Source organism: Xenopus tropicalis, chromosome 3 (assembly GCF_000004195.4).
Source record: "Xenopus tropicalis strain Nigerian chromosome 3, UCB_Xtro_10.0, whole genome shotgun sequence".
Taxonomy (NCBI): Eukaryota; Metazoa; Chordata; class Amphibia; order Anura; family Pipidae; genus Xenopus; species Xenopus tropicalis.
In genome coordinates this window covers 9,672,829-9,692,061 of record NC_030679.2, presented here as the reverse complement: position 1 = coordinate 9,692,061, position 19,233 = coordinate 9,672,829, and the positions used below count along the sequence as shown (strand labels likewise).

The 19,233-nt window shown below is 45.8% G+C and overlaps 1 protein-coding gene across 18 annotated transcripts in view; it reads left to right on the top strand.

Annotated features, from left to right (window-relative positions):
• The window catches only part of wnk1 (WNK lysine deficient protein kinase 1), a 133,636-nt gene that overhangs the window by 100,807 nt on the left and 13,596 nt on the right, over window positions 1-19,233 (top strand). For 8 of the 18 annotated variants that reach the window (XM_031898617.1, XM_031898619.1, XM_031898618.1 and 5 more), the window contains 15 exons: window positions 3,072-3,329; window positions 4,656-5,750; window positions 6,399-6,470; window positions 6,570-6,710; window positions 8,090-8,557; window positions 10,375-10,614; window positions 11,776-11,858; window positions 12,304-12,460; window positions 12,550-12,666; window positions 13,369-13,542; window positions 13,641-13,698; window positions 13,845-13,976; window positions 14,408-15,819; window positions 17,487-17,576; window positions 17,820-17,906. In XM_031898617.1, coding sequence (XP_031754477.1) covers window positions 3,072-3,329; window positions 4,656-5,750; window positions 6,399-6,470; window positions 6,570-6,710; window positions 8,090-8,557; window positions 10,375-10,614; window positions 11,776-11,858; window positions 12,304-12,460; window positions 12,550-12,666; window positions 13,369-13,542; window positions 13,641-13,698; window positions 13,845-13,976; window positions 14,408-15,819; window positions 17,487-17,576; window positions 17,820-17,906 — 4,584 coding nt within the window. The remainder of the gene's footprint in view (window positions 1-3,071; window positions 3,330-4,655; window positions 5,751-6,398; window positions 6,471-6,569; window positions 6,711-8,089; window positions 8,558-10,374; window positions 10,615-11,775; window positions 11,859-12,303; window positions 12,461-12,549; window positions 12,667-13,368; window positions 13,543-13,640; window positions 13,699-13,844; window positions 13,977-14,407; window positions 15,820-17,486; window positions 17,577-17,819; window positions 17,907-19,233) is intronic. The other 10 variants (XM_031898633.1, XM_031898625.1, XM_031898624.1 and 7 more) reach the window with 7 other exon arrangements.

Here is a 19,233-nt window from a genome sequence, read left to right as displayed (position 1 = left end):
GGAGCAGTAGGAGGGGTTATAGGGAGGGTTATATGGAGCAATAGGAGGAGTTATAGGGAGGGTTATATGGAGCAGTAGGAGGAGTTATAGGGAGGGGTATATGGAGCAGTAGGAGAAGTTATAGGGAGGGTTATATGGAGCAGTAGGAGGAGTTATAGGGAGGGTTATATGGAGCAGTAGGAGGAGTTATAGGGAGGGTTATATGGAACAATAGGAGGGGTTATAGGAAGGGGTATATGGAGCAGTAGGAGGAGTTATAGGGAGGGTTATATGGAGCAGTAGGAGGAGTTATAGGGAGGGGTAAATGGAGCAATAGGAGGAGTTATAGGGAGGGTTATATGGAACAATAGGAGGGGTTATAGGAAGGGGTATATGGAGCAGTAGGAGGGGTTATAGGGAGGGTTATATGGAGAAATAAGAAGAGGTTATGCCATTTATTGCTGGTAGAGATATATATTTATCTTAAAGGAGAAGGAAAGGCTAAGTCACTTGGGAGTGCCGAAATGTTAGGCACCCCCAAGTGACTTAGATCACTTACCTTTTACCCTGGGCTGGTGCCCCTGTTAGAAGAGAACTGCACCAGCCCGGGGTAGCAGCGAGCTCTTCCTCCTTCCTATTCGCTTGCGCACGCATGCGCAGTAGAGTGAAAAGCTGAACTTAAACAAGAAAGTCGGCTTTTCACTCTACTGCGCATGCGCCGGCCCATGGATTTTGCTGGCAGAAGAGAAAGGAAGTAGGAAGCGCTTCCTACAGGTACCCTGGGCTGGTGCTTTTTTCTCCTAACAGGGGCACCAGCCCGGGGTACAAGGTAAGCGATCTAAGTCACTTGGGGGTACCTAACATTTTGGCACCCCCAAGTGACTTAGCCTTTCCTTCTCCTTTAAACATAAGAGTGTTTTACAAAACACAATCTTGCTTATAGAATGATGCATGGTTGATCCTATCAGTGCCTGATGCAATGTATATACCCTATTCCCCCCCAGAGCATGTATGCTGCGCCTTCTCTGTGTAATATTTACTTTTTTCTTTCATTATATCATTTCTTTGGTAACATATTACACCCTAAATTCAATATCCTAGAAAGTGACTCTGTTTCACTTTTTTTTTTTATATTTATAATTTTACAAGAACAAACAACTTAACCGTATTATTCTTAGCTTAAATCTGGTCTTCTCTTGAGATGTCGTCTTTAACCCTACTGCTGCTGGAAATTCTTGTATCTTCTACCAGCAATCCTTTCTACGCCTACTCTTCTTTTTTTTTTCTGTTGCAAACTTAATGACAAAATGGACTCGTCTGTTAGCATGCTGGCACGTTGCGTCCTTTTATGCGTGTAACCACCACTTATTGACCCAGCAGCCAATCGTTATGTTTAGTAGAGGTAAAATTCTCCCCTAGACATAAATGGACCACATAGAGCTGCCTGTGTGCTAAAGATTCATTTTTCTTTTTTCTATCCAACTAATCCCAGAGCACAGGTTTGAAGCGAGGGCTTGTTAGCATTGCTATTTCTATTGCCTGAGCAAAGAAGTCAATACAGGTATCGGACCCCTTATCCGGAAACCCATTATCCAGAAAGTTCAGAATTACTAAAAAGGCCATCTCCCATAGACTCCATTTTTTATCTCCATGAAATAATTCACATTTTTAATAATGGTTTCCTTTTTCTCTGTAATAATAAAACAGTACCTGTACTTGATCCCAACTAAGATATAATTACCCCTTATTGGGGGCAGAACAGCCCTATTGGGTTTATTTCATGGTTAAATGATTCCCTTTTCTCTGTAATAATAAAACAGTACCTGTACTTGATCCCAACTAAGATATAATTACCCCTTATTGGGGGCAGAACAGCCCTATTGGGTTTATTTAATGGTTAAATGATTCCCTTTTCTCTGTAATAATAAAACAGTACCTGTACTTGATCCCAACTAAGATATAATTACCCCTCATTGGGGGCAGACCAGCCCTATTGGGTTTATTTAATGGTTAAATGATTCCCTTTTCTCTGTAATAATAAAACAGTACCTGTACTTGATCCCAACTAAGATATAATTACCCCTCATTGGGGGCAGAGCAGCCCTATTGGGTTTATTTAATGGTTAAATGATTCCCTTTTCTCTGTAATAATAAAACAGTACCTGTACTTGATCCCAACTAAGATATAATTACCCCTTATTGGGGGCAGAACAGCCCTATTGGGTTTATTTCATGGTTAAATGATTCCCTTTTCTCTGTAATAATAAAACAGTACTTGTACTTTATTCCAAGGAAGATATAAATAATCCTTATTGGAGCCAAAATAATCAATTACTGTTTATATAATTTTTTTAGCAGACTTAAGGTAGGTGATCCGAATTACAGAAAGACCCCCTTATCTGGGAAAACCCCAGGTCCGGAGCATTCTGGGTAATGGGTCCCATACCTGTAACAGCTGGGTGTTCCTTACTCAAGTCAGGAACCATTTTCATGCACTGATATTTCAGATTTCTGAAGTTGTAATCTTGGACCCTCTATAATCTGACTAAGCATTTAGGGTCTTTGTCTGAGTGCCCTTCATTGTGTCTGGATGTCCATTATGGCATTCCCAGCCCCATATCTGGAAACACTAGGTTTGGAGAAGAATACATGGGTTACCATTGCTACCGTTTGCTCAGGATATGCTTCTTTATATTTAGCAGACCTCCTCACTGTAAATATTGTTGAACGTCTGTCCATTCTATGGAATAATTTGACTTTGTCATTGCAATTGTGGGGTGGATAAAGCCTTTAATCTTCGGATCTTTGTGTAATAACCCAGTTCATCCTTGGTTACAACACAACATCGTGTTGGGAAACCCACAGAGAGCTGCTAAGGACCACGTATTGTAACCTTTGTATACAAAGAACCCTTTCTCCTAACAGTACTACTCTATTAACTGTTACTCTAACAGCGCTCGCACCTACAAACTGAAACTAAGCAGCCCCACAGGCCTGGGAATTACATTTCATTTTCATTCGTGTTCTTTTTACATTTGTTTTCACATTTTAGTTACGTGTTTTGTTTTGTTTTTGTTTTTCCCCTTCTGTAGCCTTGTCGAGGTCGTAGCATGTCAGTATGTGTTCCCAACCTTTCCTCTGCTCCCCCACTCCTTTCCGTTGTGCCCCCCAGTGCTCCAGGCTCCCCTTCCCCATTGCAGTCTGCCCCTGCCTCCCCACTCTGGACATCTCCCGAAGATTCCTTTGCTGAAAAGCTTTCCAAGGCTCTAGAGAGTGTTCTGCCCATGCACTCCTCCAGCCCTCGCAAGCACCAACGCCGCTGCAGCCTGCCTACCCTCTATACCAGCCCTGTATGTGTACCAGCCCCTGTGGCATGCCAGATAAGTGACCATTAAAGATGTGCAAAAGGGGGCATCACTAACTGGCACTGGAAGATGCAGCTTGGATGTTGAGGCGGAAGGGTAAACACCTAGGTCATTGTATTACAAATGGGTGTTAGTTACCCCAGCACAGAATGAGGGAACGTTATTATATTCCCACAGGTTATTTGTATAGTCTAATAAGTGTATTGGCAAAGGCAGATGATATCCTGGGCCCATTTCATTTGTACTGCTCCAAACATAAAAAATATAGTAGCTATTTTATTTATAACAGATGGCAGAACATATTGCATGATAAATGCAATGTAAATAATTCGTTGCCAGTTCTGTTTAATACTTTTGTACACATGGCAGGATAAATACAGTGCCAATTCCATGTATAATACCCTAGAACACACGGCAGGATAAATACAGTGCCAATTCCATGTATAATACCCCAGAACCCACAGCAGGATAAATACAGTGCCAATTCCATGTATAATACCCCAGAACCCACAGCAGGATAAATACAGTGCCAATTCCATGTATAGTACCCCAGAACACACAGCAGGATAAATACAGTGCCAATTCCATGTATAATACCCCAGAACCCACAGCAGGATAAATACAGTGCCAATTCCATGTATAATACCCCAGAAAACACAGCAGGATAAATACAGTGCCAATTCCTATATATAATACCCCGGGGCCAATGCCATGTGTACTATCCCACAACATATTGTAGCCTCCCCAAGAAGAACTATAGATTGCTGTGGGCCTTACTCTAATACCAGAGCACCGGTCCCTTGGATTCTTTATACAAGCCCTGTGTGTTTCATGGAACCTCAGAATAATAATGATCAGTTCTTCCATATATGTGCCTATCCGCCTCTCCTAGCTGTATCCGTTTCCAGTGTAAATGAATGGTGGCATTGAGGATTTCTCCAGACAGTGTTACCCTGTTGGCATCTAGCTGCAATATCCCATGGAACTGTGATTTTGGAACTGAATTTTAAACATGCCAGGCTAGGTAATGTCATTATACACTTGTATTGCATGTACAAGGAGTTATCACAATATGCAGTTGAGATAACTATATGGGTAAAGAAGCAAAACCACAGGGATTGCAGCTGATGCCTCCTCAATGCGGCTTCTCCGCACCTTCAAGCACATCTTTAATGACCGATTGCTTGTTGTACCTGTTTGTCACCGATCATTCTATAACTGCCATTGTGGATTTGTCTACGCACTGTAGTATTGTACATGTCTGTTCTTGTTCTCTAAATGTCTCACTTCCTTGTCTCGTTCATAATGCAGCCATCGTCCATGGTCCATTCAGCACTCCCAGACTCTCCGCTTTTTTTCCCAACCATTCCCAACCAGCGCCCCATGTCTTTCTCTCCGCCGCCTACTGGCTTGTCCCCAAAGGTGCCTGCAACCCAGCGACGCAAGAGCACCTCTTTCTTGGAGTCCCAAGGCCGCCAGGGGCTATCTCAGATTAGGACACTCGGGCCAGGTGAGGAGACCCAGTGCTGGAGGGCAGACTACATGGCAGCTCTAGGTAAAGCATCTGTCCGATCCGAGGATGCTCACAAGCATCAAAACTATGAGGGATTGGCGTTCCATGACGCAAGACATGTTCCGACAGTTCCAAATGAAACTCTCTTAAAGCCTGGGGAAGCATTGTATCTAGCCAGTCTGCCCTCACAGGAGAGCTACAGCAGCATGGCTGCCCCTGAGCATATGGAGGGCCACAAGCTGACCCAGCTTGGCTCGTTTTACGATTATCACACTGGGCAAACCTACATTGCGCGGCCCCTGAAGAGCCTAAGACTGGAATCTGGGTTAAACCAGCCGTCGGCTTTGGGTAGCATCTCCAACCCAATCTCCTCCGACCCACACGCCATGTTTCATCAGATGTTTGTGCCCCAGTCTGCTCCTCCAGTGCTGGCTCAAAGCAGCGAAGGCCACCCAGGGTGTGTGTTTGAGTTCCACGTGCACCCATCTGGGTCTGTTCCCGGCGAAGCAACCGTTTACTTGCCACACCGAGTTTACCGTCCTCGACGGGGCTCTGTAGACTTTAACCCAGAAGAACAGCCGCCGGGTTCTACGCTGCAGAGCCGCCTCCAAACTGTGACTGAAGAGCAGTGCCACCACAATGGCCCAGAACCACTCCCACCCTTTATAGGATTCATCACATGCAACCGTATGGAGAGCAGCCCCGACTATTCCAGTGATTCTTCCCAAAGGAATTCATCCGATCCCGATTATCTCTCTCCTCCTCTGGCCTTCAGCTCCAATATCTCTATGGCTTCCAAGCAGAAAACGTTGCAGGATCCACAGATTTTCTTTTGTGTCCCACAGTCCGGAACGACGGCTTATGCTGGACCATCAGCTTTGTACAGCCAGCAGGTCATTACAGGAGGTTTCCCTATTTCAGCACTCTGCCCTGTTGGGCAAAATGTAATCTCAATATGGCTACTTCCTGCAGTCATCTGGGAATGGGCTTATGGCTGAATCTTGTGTTTGGGTGAAAGGCAGGAATGTTATTCACACTTTAAGTTTTTCTTTAGCCCCATTGACCTACCAATTGTCATTTTGTTCTTCTCTTTTGTTACTGGTCAGTACTTCGGCGGCATTGTTCTGTCCCAAGAATGGCCTATTGTTTTTATGCACACCTCATTTTGCTTCTTATTTTACCATTTGGGAATGATTTTCCAGTTTAATTTCCTTCAATGGGGGGTGATTTGCAGGTGTATCGGCAGTCTGGGGGCTTTGCCTTATGCCAAAGAGGTTGCAGGTACTTGTAAGCGTTAGGCAAGCTATATACAGTAGATACTACACCAGTGTGTTGCCTTTTAGTTAGTGACTACCCTGTGTTTGGGGCTGGCCAAATGAAAATAAAATAAAAATATGAACCTGCCAGAGGGTGTCTAGTTTAGACGGGAGTAAAAAAGCTGTCTAAAACATATTTAGACTGCTTGATGCAAGTGATTGTAGGCTTTTTAATTGTCAGAGGGTACATGGTAATTGTATTCCAATCTCTCCTTCTTTCTGTAGCCACAAATATCATCTGGACAACCACCCACCACATCCATGGGAATCAGTGCTCAGCCCGGTCCCCACACCCAGGTATAGTATAGACTATTCGACTCTGTACAGGGCCCCCAAATGGCCTTTTGTAACCTTCGAAATCCATTAACAGTATGCGATTTGTAATCCCATCTCCAGGGCATGGTGCATCATCAGCCTTCTCTGCATCCAGCCTCGCAGTACCAAGTGCAGCAGCCAATGCCTACTGTGGGTTCCAGTATTGCGGCCCCATCACAGCCGGTGATTACCCAAACGCCAGCCCCTCAGCCGGGCACCCAGGTAAGCTTTCACAGAAGGAAAGGCAAGGAGGAGTTGTAAGATGTAATGATTAATTAATTAAAAATTGAAATAGCAAATAATCTCTAAACAGTTCAGCTTTCTACTTGAAACAAGAGACTATTGGATTTATGTAATAAAAGACACTAAAGGTGGCCATACACGCTAAGATCTTCTCGCTTGGCTCCCCTGGGGCAAACTATCGCATTAGAACAGCGGGTATAGGCATCCCTCAGTTCGGGGGCCATATCAAGTAGCCAGTGTGGTCCCTTATCTGACTGAAAATGAACCTAAACCTGCCCAATCGAGATCTTGATCATTTCAGGCCAGATATCGGCCAGGCCGACCCGTTGTTAGTGCCCATACATGGGCCAGTAAGCCATAGAAGTGGCCCATGTATGGCCACCTTTAGTTTGCCCAGGTGCATTAACCCATAGCAAACAATCAGCAGAAAGCATCCAACATGTTATTGGTTACTGCTCATTGGTACATTTGGAAGATTCCTTGCACAACTTACCCTGTTGCTGCCATGCATCCACCAGGGGGCATCATTTTGGGTTTTGTAAGCTGCAGTTTGGCAGCAGCTTGGGTATTTGTTGTAAGTGGGAAGTATATTATCTGCTGATACAGTTTGATTTATATTCAAGGGAATCATTCCTATCCAATATATGTGCAAATGCATGGAGGGTCTTGAGAAGTTGTCCTTTTTCGCTCACCTTGTTCTTATCACTCACCGGGAGAAAACACTTTACCACAACGCTGCTTTCTTGCCCATTAATGAATCCTACTCCTGTCATTAGTCACTTGGGCTCTTTCCAACACCCATCCCCTTCATTTATTAGTCCTGGAAAACCTGCATTCACTACACACCAAACCTACACACAGTTGCATGGTTGCATGTTCCTCTCTACTCTTTCCCTCTTCACCCTATATAAACTGATGTATTAAACCACAATGCTTAAAATTAATCAATAGCTTCCCCTTTAATGATTTGATGCACGTTCCCACGATCACAAAGCTTCTGTGTCAGATTATGAACTGAAGAAGCTGCTCGGAGGAGTAGTGAAACCTCTTCAATGATTACTCAGCAAGTCCAGTTGCTTTCGATTTACTTATACTAGATATAGGAGGGTTATTGCTGTCTGATCCATGCTGGGAAGGGGCAAATATTGCCACCTTACCTCCCAGGGATGCTGCTGCTTTTTGCCAAGAGTGGCCCTTGTTCGTCAGGGTCTCTGCCCGTGACTCCGCTTGTTAATTGCATGTTCTTTATTAAACTGACTTTCCTGTGATGTTTTTATTTTCTGATCTTTTTAATTCCTGCTTTCCCTGCTTGCTAAGAATCACCTGTACTTTTTCTTTACCCATTCTTACATTGCCAGCTCCCTGCCTCCCAGCCTTTGCCTGCTGTTCAAGGAGAGCCTCAGATTCCTGCTCAGACAGCTCCTGCTCCCCAGCCCGTTCCTACAGTGCCGGCCTCTCTGCCACCTCATTTTCTTCCCTTGGCACAATCTTTGGTTGCAGTCCCTCTCATTCCTCCATTCGCTGCCCCACAGTTGCCTTTAACGGTACCACCCCCGGTCATACAGACAGGGTTCCCTTCCCTACCCATGACTGTAACCCCAAGTATTGGCCAAACTGTACCAGGAATACCCCCATCCTTAGGAGCGCCAGTCCTGCCCCATGGGCAGGCAGTGTTAGTTCCCACTCACATCACTAATGTTGCTCTCCAGCCTTTGGCACCAATCCCCACACCTCCTCTGTGCCCTGTAACTCAGCCCATTGGATTACCGGCCACCCTGGGAAAAGCTGCTGAGCCCTTGCTTCCTCCGGGAGATACTTCTTACCAGGTACTTCCACTTGTGTGTCCCTGTGCCTGGCTGGTATCTCAGTGTCCCCCTGCATTTTATTGCCATAAAATTATAGACCACTTGGTACAAGACTCTCTACCTATATAGATATTGCCTTTAGATTATACTATTTTTCACATTAAAATAAAAATTATGTCATGAAAGTGGGTGAAGCTTGTCTGTGAGCAATTAGTTGCTTTAATTGATGGCGGTTGGGATCCTTAAGGGCCGTGACACACTGGAGATAAGTTGCGCTGCAACAAATCTCCGTTGCCACAGTAGACTGGGAGAGAGTGGCATACGCGGCGCCGCGATATGCTGAAGTTGGCACGTATGCCATCCCACCGGTGATTTACATTCTAGCCGGTGGGATGGCATTGCGGAGAGATTAGTCGCCCGCAACAATGGAGATTTGTCGTGGTACGTCTTATCTCCCCGTGTGTCACGGCCCTAAAGCAGCTTTGTGAATCGGCTTACTTAAAAAAGAAGTAAGCCTTTTATTTCTATCTTTAAAATGACTCAAAACAACCCCCAAAGTAACATATTTTAGTCTCATAATTCAGAAACCAGGTCAGACTGAAAGCAAAGTTGAAATCTCCAGCTCCTTTCCTCTACTTCCTGGTACAGCGTGAAGCCCCGCCCCGCTTCCTGCCGCGCTCCCCTTATCTCTTCGACTACAGTGAAAAGTGAAAGTGCTTCACAATCAGAAAGTCTATGTACCCAAATCACAATTCATATCTGTTGAAAACCTCATACCAGCCTTTCATGTTTAATAATACCTAGAAATTGTTTTAAAAATGTAACTTGCAACTTGACAGTGTAGTGAGTTATAGTTCAGTACCACAGTTCACAATCAATTAAAATTCAAGTACAAGCAACTATCAATACAGTGATTTAATCCCATTCTAAAACATTAATTTTTATTAACAATTATCAAATATTATATGTAATCGCAAGTTTTTAATATTTGCTGATGCTAAAATGAATGTTTTAGAACTGGATTAAATCACTGTATTGGTTTAAATCACTGATTTACTACTTCTGTAAGGAAACCAGGGTCATCACTAAAGAAAACAGACCCTGTGAATACACTGTGGGCCCTGGAGGTATAGGAGGATCAAGCAGTTTTAGTATATATTAATGAAACATGTTTTATTCCCACAGTTTTGCTATGGAGCCTGCACACAGTTTAGGTAATGACTGGGGCCTATGCAGACTGTAAGGATAGGAGCATACCCACAGGCTGGCAGTGTCCTCACCTGATGGAATTTTCTCATTATGCCCGATTTTTGGCCAGATATTGGCCAGACTGGCCTTTTGTTTGGCCCCATACACAGCCCAGTAAACAACTCAATCTGTCTGTCTCAAAGGGGCCCAGTCAGCAGCTTATTTTGGCCTGTATATAGGTGGCCATACACATGGGTGATATCTGGTTCATTCAGGCTAATTCGGAACGACGTGTATAGGCGCAGTTGGTTCAGGGACCGCATCAACGAGCTCATGCGGTCCCTGATCCAACTAAATTTTTAAACCTGCCCGATCGATATCTGGCCAATTTCAGGCTAGATAACGGTAGGGCAGGCCCGTTGTTAGTGCCCCTACATGGGGCAATAAGCTGCTGAATCGGTCTAAGGGACCCATATCAGCAGCTAGAATCAGCCTGTGTATGGCCACCTTAACTTTGCCTTAGTATTAACTGTAGCTGTAGAAGAAGCCATGTATAATGCCCCTATCTAGCCTCTAGTTATTCCTGTACAGTTACGTGTAACTCTCCCACTTTGCTGTGTAATAACTATATGTTTTAAATTGTCTTGCAGGTTTTCCAGGCTACTCACCCTCTATTCCCTGGAGATGTAAGCTTTGTTCCTCCCGTTGCCATCCCCTCAGCAATGGTATCTCCCCCTATCCGTGGTGAAAGTTTAGCCCAACCTGGCTTCCATACTCAGCCTTATCCTGAAAACAGCAATTTGTATTCCCATGGAGGGCCCACTCCCCAGCCCGCTGTTCTCACTACCCAGCCGGTGCCTGCAGGAACCCAGACGCAACCTGCCGTCGAGGTATCGTTTAGCTTTAAGTGCCTTCACCTTAGATTTTTGGCTACTTTTTTGGCACCGTTGTGGGTTATTTATACATATGCCATCTTTGCTAGGTAACTTTCATATTACGGGCAACAAAAGCCATGCCAGTTAGAAGTGTATTAGAACAGTATTATGGCCTTTTTCATTCTGTTTTTGTCACACAAGTGGATGGAGTCTTTTTACATATTTTATATTTGTCATAAAATCTGTAACACCCTCTGTTAATATTCGCATTTGGACATTTTATTTGTGTTTGTCACCTGTTGGTCATAAGCCAAAGGGAACCAGTCTGATCACTGTTGGCATAGATTTGAGTCTCTAGATGCTTCCAAAACTACAGGCACATTTTTTCATGATTACACACACGTTACAGCTAAAGGTCCCCATACACTATAAGATCTGCTCGCTTGGCGATGTCGACAAGCGAGCGGATCTTCTCCCGATATCACCCACCTACGGGTGGGCGATATCGGGAGAATCCAGGGTACAACAACGGGCAATGGCAAAGTCGGTTCGGGGACTGCATCAACCATCCGATGTGGTCCCCGATCCGACCAGATTTTCTAACCTGCCCGATCGAGATCTGGCCGATTTCAGGCCAGATCTCGGTCGGGCAGGCCTGTCGGGAGTGCCCATACACGGCCCGATTAGCTGCCGAATCGGCCCGTGTATGGGGACCTTTAGACTCCAACTTTGTAAGTGTTTGAGTCCTATATGAAACCAGGAGGTTAATGATGTCGGAGAAAGTCATAGGGACTCCCAGTGGATCAGGTTTAGGCCCAGACTGGAGAATTCTGGCAAAAGCCAGAGGGGTTGTTATAAGATGCCGTAGACAGTTACTATTTAATGGACCTGTGGTAGGTGGGCCTCTGTCTACTTGATATATTGGGGCCTAATTTAAATCCTAGTCCAGACCAGCTTGGGTTAGTGCTTTCAGTTCAGATTGATTTTCCTTTGTAGCCGTTTGATCTGCTAATGTGGGGATCGTATGGTCACTGGCCATTCTGCTGGAAAGTGAGGTTGCCTTAATTCACTTATTAGCTATGGTGCATATGGGCAGATGTACTGCATGTTGGTTGGCAAATGACAGCCATGGCACTGAGAGACCACATGCTTACAGATGTTTTTGTTTGCTTTCAGGGTTCACAGAGTAGCTCCCTGGCAATTTCCCAGGATACCCAGTCATCTCCTCAAGCAACACAAACTGCCTCCTCCATGGACAGGTAAGAAAAATTAGTTGGACAGGTGAGGGGGTTTATATCATTTTCCAAAAGGCAGAATTCTGCTGTGTTGCCATCGGTGGCTGATGTAGCCATGGCAATAATTCACATATTGGGTTATGTAATAAAAAGCACTAAGTTTGCCCAGGAGCAGTAACCCATAGCAATCACGCAGCAGGTAGCATTTACTGGTCAGCTGTTTAAAAGCAAACATCTTATCGGTTGCTACCGGGCTAACTTAGTGCCTTTTATTACATGTGGAAGAATGTGTTTTGACACTTTTGTGATCTGCTGAGGGCAAAGCATTTAAAACCTTTAACATTTGCCCAAATGGCGTTAATGTATGCTACTGCCATGAAGTAAATGGGATGCTGCTACAAGTTTCTATTGTGTACAATATTCACTGTCCAGGAGTTTCCTAGATGTTAAACCGTTATGTCTCCTATAGCGCTCATTCAGACGTGGCATCAGGACTGAGTGACGGAAACGAGGGCAGCACAGGTGGGAGACACGAAGGCCGAGCCACTAAACGACACTACCGAAAATCTGTGAGAAGCCGCTCCAGGCACGAGAAAACTGCACGCCCAAAGCTTCGAATCCTTAATGTGCGTTACATACACATTTTCTACAGTTTTGACATTTCTCTTCATGGCAATAGGAGGAGCACACCCTTATGCCTTAATGTGTCTTTCAGGTTTCCAACAAAGGGGATCGTGTTGTAGAGTGTCAGCTGGAGACTCACAACCGCAAGATGGTCACCTTCAAATTCGACCTGGATGGAGACAATCCAGAGGAGATTGCTACTATAATGGTGAGAAACTATCCTTTCTAAATCTTTGGAGTTATCCCTGTGAACTGTTAAGGTGCCCATACACGGGCCGATTGTAGCTGCCGATATCAGTCCCTTGGACCGATTCAGCAGCTTATCGGCCCGTGTAGGGGCACTAACGACAGCCATACCCGACCAATATCTGGCCTGAAATTGGGCAGATATCGATCGGGCAGGTTAAAAGATTCAGTCGGATCAGGGACCACATCGGCTCATTGATGCGGTCCCCTAACAGACTGCCCCATTGCCGCCATTATAATTCGATCGTTTGGCCCCCATTGAATTAGCCTACACGTTCCCTGATATCGTCCACCCGTAGGTGGGGGTATTGGGTGAAGATCCGCTCGCTTGGTAACCTCGCCACGTGTATGGGCACCTTTAGTTCTGTCTGCCATTGTGACTGGTTCATACAGGGATAACATACCAGAATGCAAGCTAGCCACTTGGAATGGTATGAGTTACCATAGTCCCCATTTGATTCCATTCTGACCAAAATGGTGCCAGCAGGAAAAATATGATGCCATACCTTCTGCCTCATGGCAGCTTCAGCATTCATTTGTGCCACAGGTCTCAGGCCACAATAAATCGGAAGTTCTAGTAAGAGATCACAATAAATGTAAGATTCAAAGGGACAACAGCCCGACCCTTGGGATTTAATGGTGCATTTTTGTGTTGGTCTTTCAGGTACAGAATGTGTTTATTTTGGCTACGGAGAGAGAATCCTTTGTAGAGCAGGTAAAAGACATAATTGAGAAGGCCGATGAAATGTTGAGCGAAGATGTGAGCGTGGAGCCGGAAGGAGAAACGAGGGCAGAAAGTTTGCAAATCAAGGATGATGGGGATTACCCAGAATCTCAGGTACAGACCCAGAGTCCTGATCATTCCTTTTTTTATCTCTAAAATAAATCTTCCAATGAGCATTTCATTAAAAAAAGCAACATTTCTTTCATTCGCAGAAGATGAATTCTGAATTTCGAATGCCAGATCCTGTATATTCCCTACCACAGACAGCAGGTGTGTGCTTTTTTATTTATAAAAAAAACTGTCTGCTGGGATGAGGCTCAGCTTTGTGCAAAGAATCCAGTTCTGCCACTGAGTCCAATATGTCCATTTTATTTTTGATTAATGAGAGGTTTGTACTGTTTTCTGTTATTCGCCAGGGCTTATTCCCAGCGTTGTCACACAAGTCGTTCATTCTGCCGGAAGACGATTTATTGTCAGTCCGGTGCCTGAAAGCCGTCTAAAAGAACAGTCATTCTTCAGTACTTCATTGCAGGACCCTCAGCTACCAGGTGAGCACGTAAGACAAATAGCGGATAGAGATGATTGGTTGGAAGGATTATGAGTAAAGGAAGAAAGCACACCTTACACCTCTTGGTAGTAACACTGATACTTTATTGATCAAGTAGCTAAGCAGGAATCATTTTAGTGAGCTGTACACCTGACCCAGACTGGCCATTGATGGATTCTGGCCAATGCCAGAGAGCTGTTGTAAGATACCATAGACAGTCACTATTGAGTGTGCACTTGAAACGCCAGGTCCTATTTTGACTCCCAGTCCGTTCCTGCTGTACATGTCATGTTGTCGGATTCAGCTGCTATGTTACTCTGGTTTTGCCAGAGAACAAGATGATCTATTGATTGATGGGGTAGTTGGTAGCCTAATGTTGTTGCAGGCAGGTTCATCATCATCAATGACTTATTATGTTTTGTTTGTTTTCAGTCTCTGTCGCGCATGGTCCAGGGATGAATTTGTCTCATTCTGCCTCTTCTGTGAGCCTGCAGCAAGCCTTTGCAGAACTACGCCAGTCACAGATGAGCGAGGGTCCTAGCACAGCTCCTCCCATATTTAACCAAACTGGACCCCCCTTTCCACCATCCATGACTAGTCTGGTGGCAACTCTGCCTTCTAATGCAATGCCTATCCTCCAGGCAGCCCCAGTGATCCCCAGTAGCCTGCCATCTTCTGTGCCTCAGCCCCTGGTGGAGGTGGTTGTACCTCAGGCTGCTGGGATGGCTCCAACTAGCAATGTTCCAAGCACCTTGTCCCCTCCCCTAACTGCAGTATCCAACCAGCACGCAGACATGATACCGGGTGCTGCTGTAGCAGCTATCGGATCACTTCCTGTGACATCACTTCCTCCTTTGCCCATTGTGGGTGGAGTTCCTGTAGGCACTGCAACCCTGAGCTCACCCCTAACACCCCTAATCAGTTCTGTCAGTACAATGGGGGGGACGGTTCCCCCATCTGTCACATCTCCCCCAGTGCCACAGATAGCGGGTAGCGTTGCCGGGAGCCTGCCTCCTGCATCAGCCTCCGCCCCTCTTATTCATGGCAGTGTTGCCCCATCTCAGGTACCGCTTTGCAGCAGCAGTTCTGTTCCCAGCTTTGCAGAGAGCGTGGCAGTCAGCCCCCTGCTGGATAGTGGCCAAAAGGCAGCAGAAGTGGGCACGGTAATGAGCACGACTGGCTTGTCTCTGCCCATCTCTGCACCTCTGACATATGCTGGGGTGGTTGCAGCATCAGGCATCACAAGTCAACCTGCCGTGCATCTCCCCCAGGGGGTGGCCACAACACCAGTTGTATCCCAGGCAGTAGGGGGAGCTGTGGGCACACCCCTCTCATCTCTTCCTCCCATCCCTGGAGGCATGTCTGTTAGCCAACCAGGATCAAATATACCCCCTGTGCAACACACGTTGGCCCATGGCCAACCCCAGCCTACCCCTCTCCCCAACCAGCCTCATACGCACCTTGTAGAGGGTGACACCGATAACCTGCCCAAACCTGGCATAGACGATATAAAAACCCTGGAGGAGAAGCTGAGGTCGCTGTTCAGTGAGCATGGCAGTGCCGGGGCCCCTCATGGACTCACCCCATCAGAAACTCAATTGGGTTTGGATGGGGCCCCCCTGCCAGGCCCTTCCACAGGTAGCACCGCTCAGACCAAGCCTGCAGCATCCTCTTCTCCACCAACCAGCTTACCTTTAGGGCCACCTGGAGTGACGACAATGACTCAGATCATGACACCTGGACAAGCTGCTACACCTGTCACCTACGTATCTGCAGCTGGAAGCTCTATAGCCACGGCCAAAGCTGCCACCCCACCCTCAAAGCCGCCTCTCAGTCGGGTACCGGTAAGTACACGTCCGTTATACATCTCTATTGTGGGGTACAGCAGCAGAGTGAGCTTAGGAGAGTAGATAAATCATTTACGTCTAGAAACCCTAGTTTAAAGGGGAACTGTGCCTTATAATTCTAGAATATTCTAGACCTTGTTATGCTAAGACTTTCATTCAAGCTGTATTTTAATTTATCATCTTTTTCTGCCACTTTCTAACCTGGAATTTTGTGGTCACATGGATCATGGCTTCTTTTCTAAAGGGTATTTTCCATTAAAAGGCCCCTCTCCAACACATTTTAGTGCAATATACAATACTAATATTGTTTTGAATCTTTGGCAAGAGACCTATTTGTACTTCTGTTCTCTGGGATGGAGGTGGGGGGGGGGGGGGTGCATGAGAGAACAGGTGACTTTATCTCTTAGCAAGGGGGGATCACCTGGCTGTATTTCCTGATCCCCACCTGTCATCATCTACCTTTAATTAATGTTTCATTCACGATCGCTAACAAGGGGATCATTTTTCAGCTTTAACCTGGAAAGTCGTTTCTAAAGAGATTGCATAGTTAAAATATTCATACACACGGACAGACAAAAGCATTTGGGGCTTTGATGAGTTTATAAAAACATATGTCTGAATTCAAGTCAGTGATGTTTAGTAATGTAATTAACAAGGATCGGACTAAATAGTAATGACTGTAAAGGTGCCCATACACGGGCCGATTGTAGCTGCCGATATGGGTCCCTTAGATGCAGCAGCTTATCGGCCCGTGTAGGGGCACTACCGACGGGCCTGCCCGACCGATATCTGGCCTGAAATCGGGCAGATATCGATCGTGCAGGTTAAAAATTGTAGTCGGAACAGGGACCTCATCGGCTCATTGATGCGGCCCCCGAACCAACTGCACCCATTACCGTCGTATTATTTAAATCGTTTTGGCCTTAGCCTAAATTCACCCAATATCACCCACCAGTAGGTGGGGATATCGGAAGAAAATCCGCTCGCTTGGCCACCTCGCCAAGCAAGCGGATCTCAACGTGTATGGCCACCTTAAGAGTTATTTTCATGCTTTTAAATGGGGCGGGGAATGTCCATCTCTATATGGGGCGGGGGATGTCCATCTCTATATGGGGCGGGGGATGTCCATCTCTATATGGGGCGGGGAATGTCCATCTCTGTATGGGGCCGGGAATGTCCATCTCTGTATGGGGCGGGGGATGTCCATCTCTGTATGGGGCCGGGAATGTCCATCTCTGTATGGGGCCGGGAATGTCCATCTCTGTATGGGGCGGGGGATGTCCATCTCTGTATGGGGCGGGGGATGTCCATCTCTGTATGGGGCGGGGGATGTCCATCTCTGTATGGGGCGCGGGATGTCCATCTCTGTATGGGGCGGGGGATGTCCATCTCTGTATGGGGCGGGGGATGTCCATCTCTGTATGGGGCGGGGGATGTCCATCTCTGTATGGGGCCGGGGATGTCCATCTCTGTATGGGGCGGGGAATGTCCATCTCTATATGGGGCGGGGAATGTCCATCTCTGTATGGGGCCGGGGATGTCCATCTCTGTATGGGGCCGGGGATGTCCATCTCTGTATGGGGCCGGGAATGTCCATCTCTCAATGTATTTGGCTGCAGTATATATGAGTGGTGTCTCACAGAGCTGCCTTTCCCTGTCTGTAGGTGACCACGGCCGGGGCAGAGACCCCAGCAGGCAGTCTCCCTGGTGAACACCTGCCTCCTCCTTCTCTCCCAGGACCTTCACTAACTCAGGTGCAGCATGGGCCGCCTATTTTCCATTCCATATAACACCTTGTGAATGACTGCTCTTGCATGCTCTGCCTTCCTGTTTGTATTTTTCTCCTACCCAATCTCTCTTGGACCATGGACCCATAGCAACCGAGCGGAGCCAACCATTAGGAAGAGACACTTATTTAGCCTTGAGATTAGTATATTTGTATGGTGGAGCCGAGTCCTCTCCCATTGGGAGTTTACATGTAGCCCTTCTCATTTCAGTCCCAGCAGCCTCTAGAAGACCTGGATTTCCAGCTGAGAAGGACGTTGAGCCCTGACACTGTCCCTGTGCCTTCTGCACTAATATTTGTGAGTGTGAAGGAAGCAAGGGTGGCTAATGTCACTGACAGTCCCTACTGCCCAGGAAACAAATACCCCCCTTCCTTGTTGGCACATGTTCATTTTCTTAGGCTTATGTTAAAAAAGAAAAATACAAAAACCTGCTAAAAATACATATATACATAGTAACATAGTAAGTTAGGTTGAAAAAAGACGTACGTCCATCACGTTCAACCATATACAAAAGCCGCTCCTTCTTGTTCCAGGTTTAGGATGCCGAAGTGATGAATTCTTGGACTTTTTTTTGCCCTTTTTTTGCTATGCAGGTATCAGACCCATTATCCAGAAAGTTATGAATTACGGAAAGGCCATCTCCCATCTTACGGAAAGGCCATCTCTCCATTTTAATCAAATAATTAACTTTTTTTGTACTTGATCCCAACTAAGATATAATGAATCCTTATTGGGGGCAGAACAGCCCTATTGGGTTTATTTCATGGTTAAATGATTCCCTTTTCTCGGTAATAATAAAACAGTACCTGTACTTGATCCCAACTAAGATATAATTACCCCTTATTGGGGGCAGAACAGCCCTATTGGGTTTATTTCATGGTTAAATGATTCCCTTTTCTCTGTAATAATAAAACAGTACCTGTACTTGATCCCAACTAAGATATAATTACCCCTTATTGGGGCAGAACAGCCCTATTGGGTTTATTTAATAGGGAAGGCCTTTTCCATCCAATGCCGGGATATATGGGCCGTATTATATTTAACATCATTTTATATTGGAAGCAGCAACAACCGAGCTAGCAGTTTCTATGATTGACCCCCCATCACATTCCTACAAAGTGACAATTACTGAGGCCACTGCTGCTCCAGTGGGGAGATCTGCTTGGAAGCAAGAGTTGCACCATTTGAAATCTTTAGTTATAATCCTGCGTTCTTATCCAAACTGGAGAGCAATTGCCTTTGGATATCCTGGTGTATATCATACTAAATGTTCATTCAGAGGAGGACTATCCCTTTGTTATTTTGCATCTTAAAATGGACAAAAGTCGGTGTGTAAAGCAACTTCACTTTCTGCTGTGTGGGACAGAATGCCGCTCCTGGGGTACCAGTGCCAGGCACTCCCACAGCACAACAGACCTTTCCTTTAGGGGAATAACCAGTACAAAAATAAAATCCCTGGGGTTGCTGCAGTCTGTATCTGAGGATATGACATATGTATGTGTGTATCATTCCTTTTTTCCATAGTTGCTATCCTTTTCAGTGGAGACTGCCATATTGCTCGTCGTTAAACATGCATCTTCCTTTAACAACAGTATTACCTACAAAACCCTCCCCCTAAGCTACA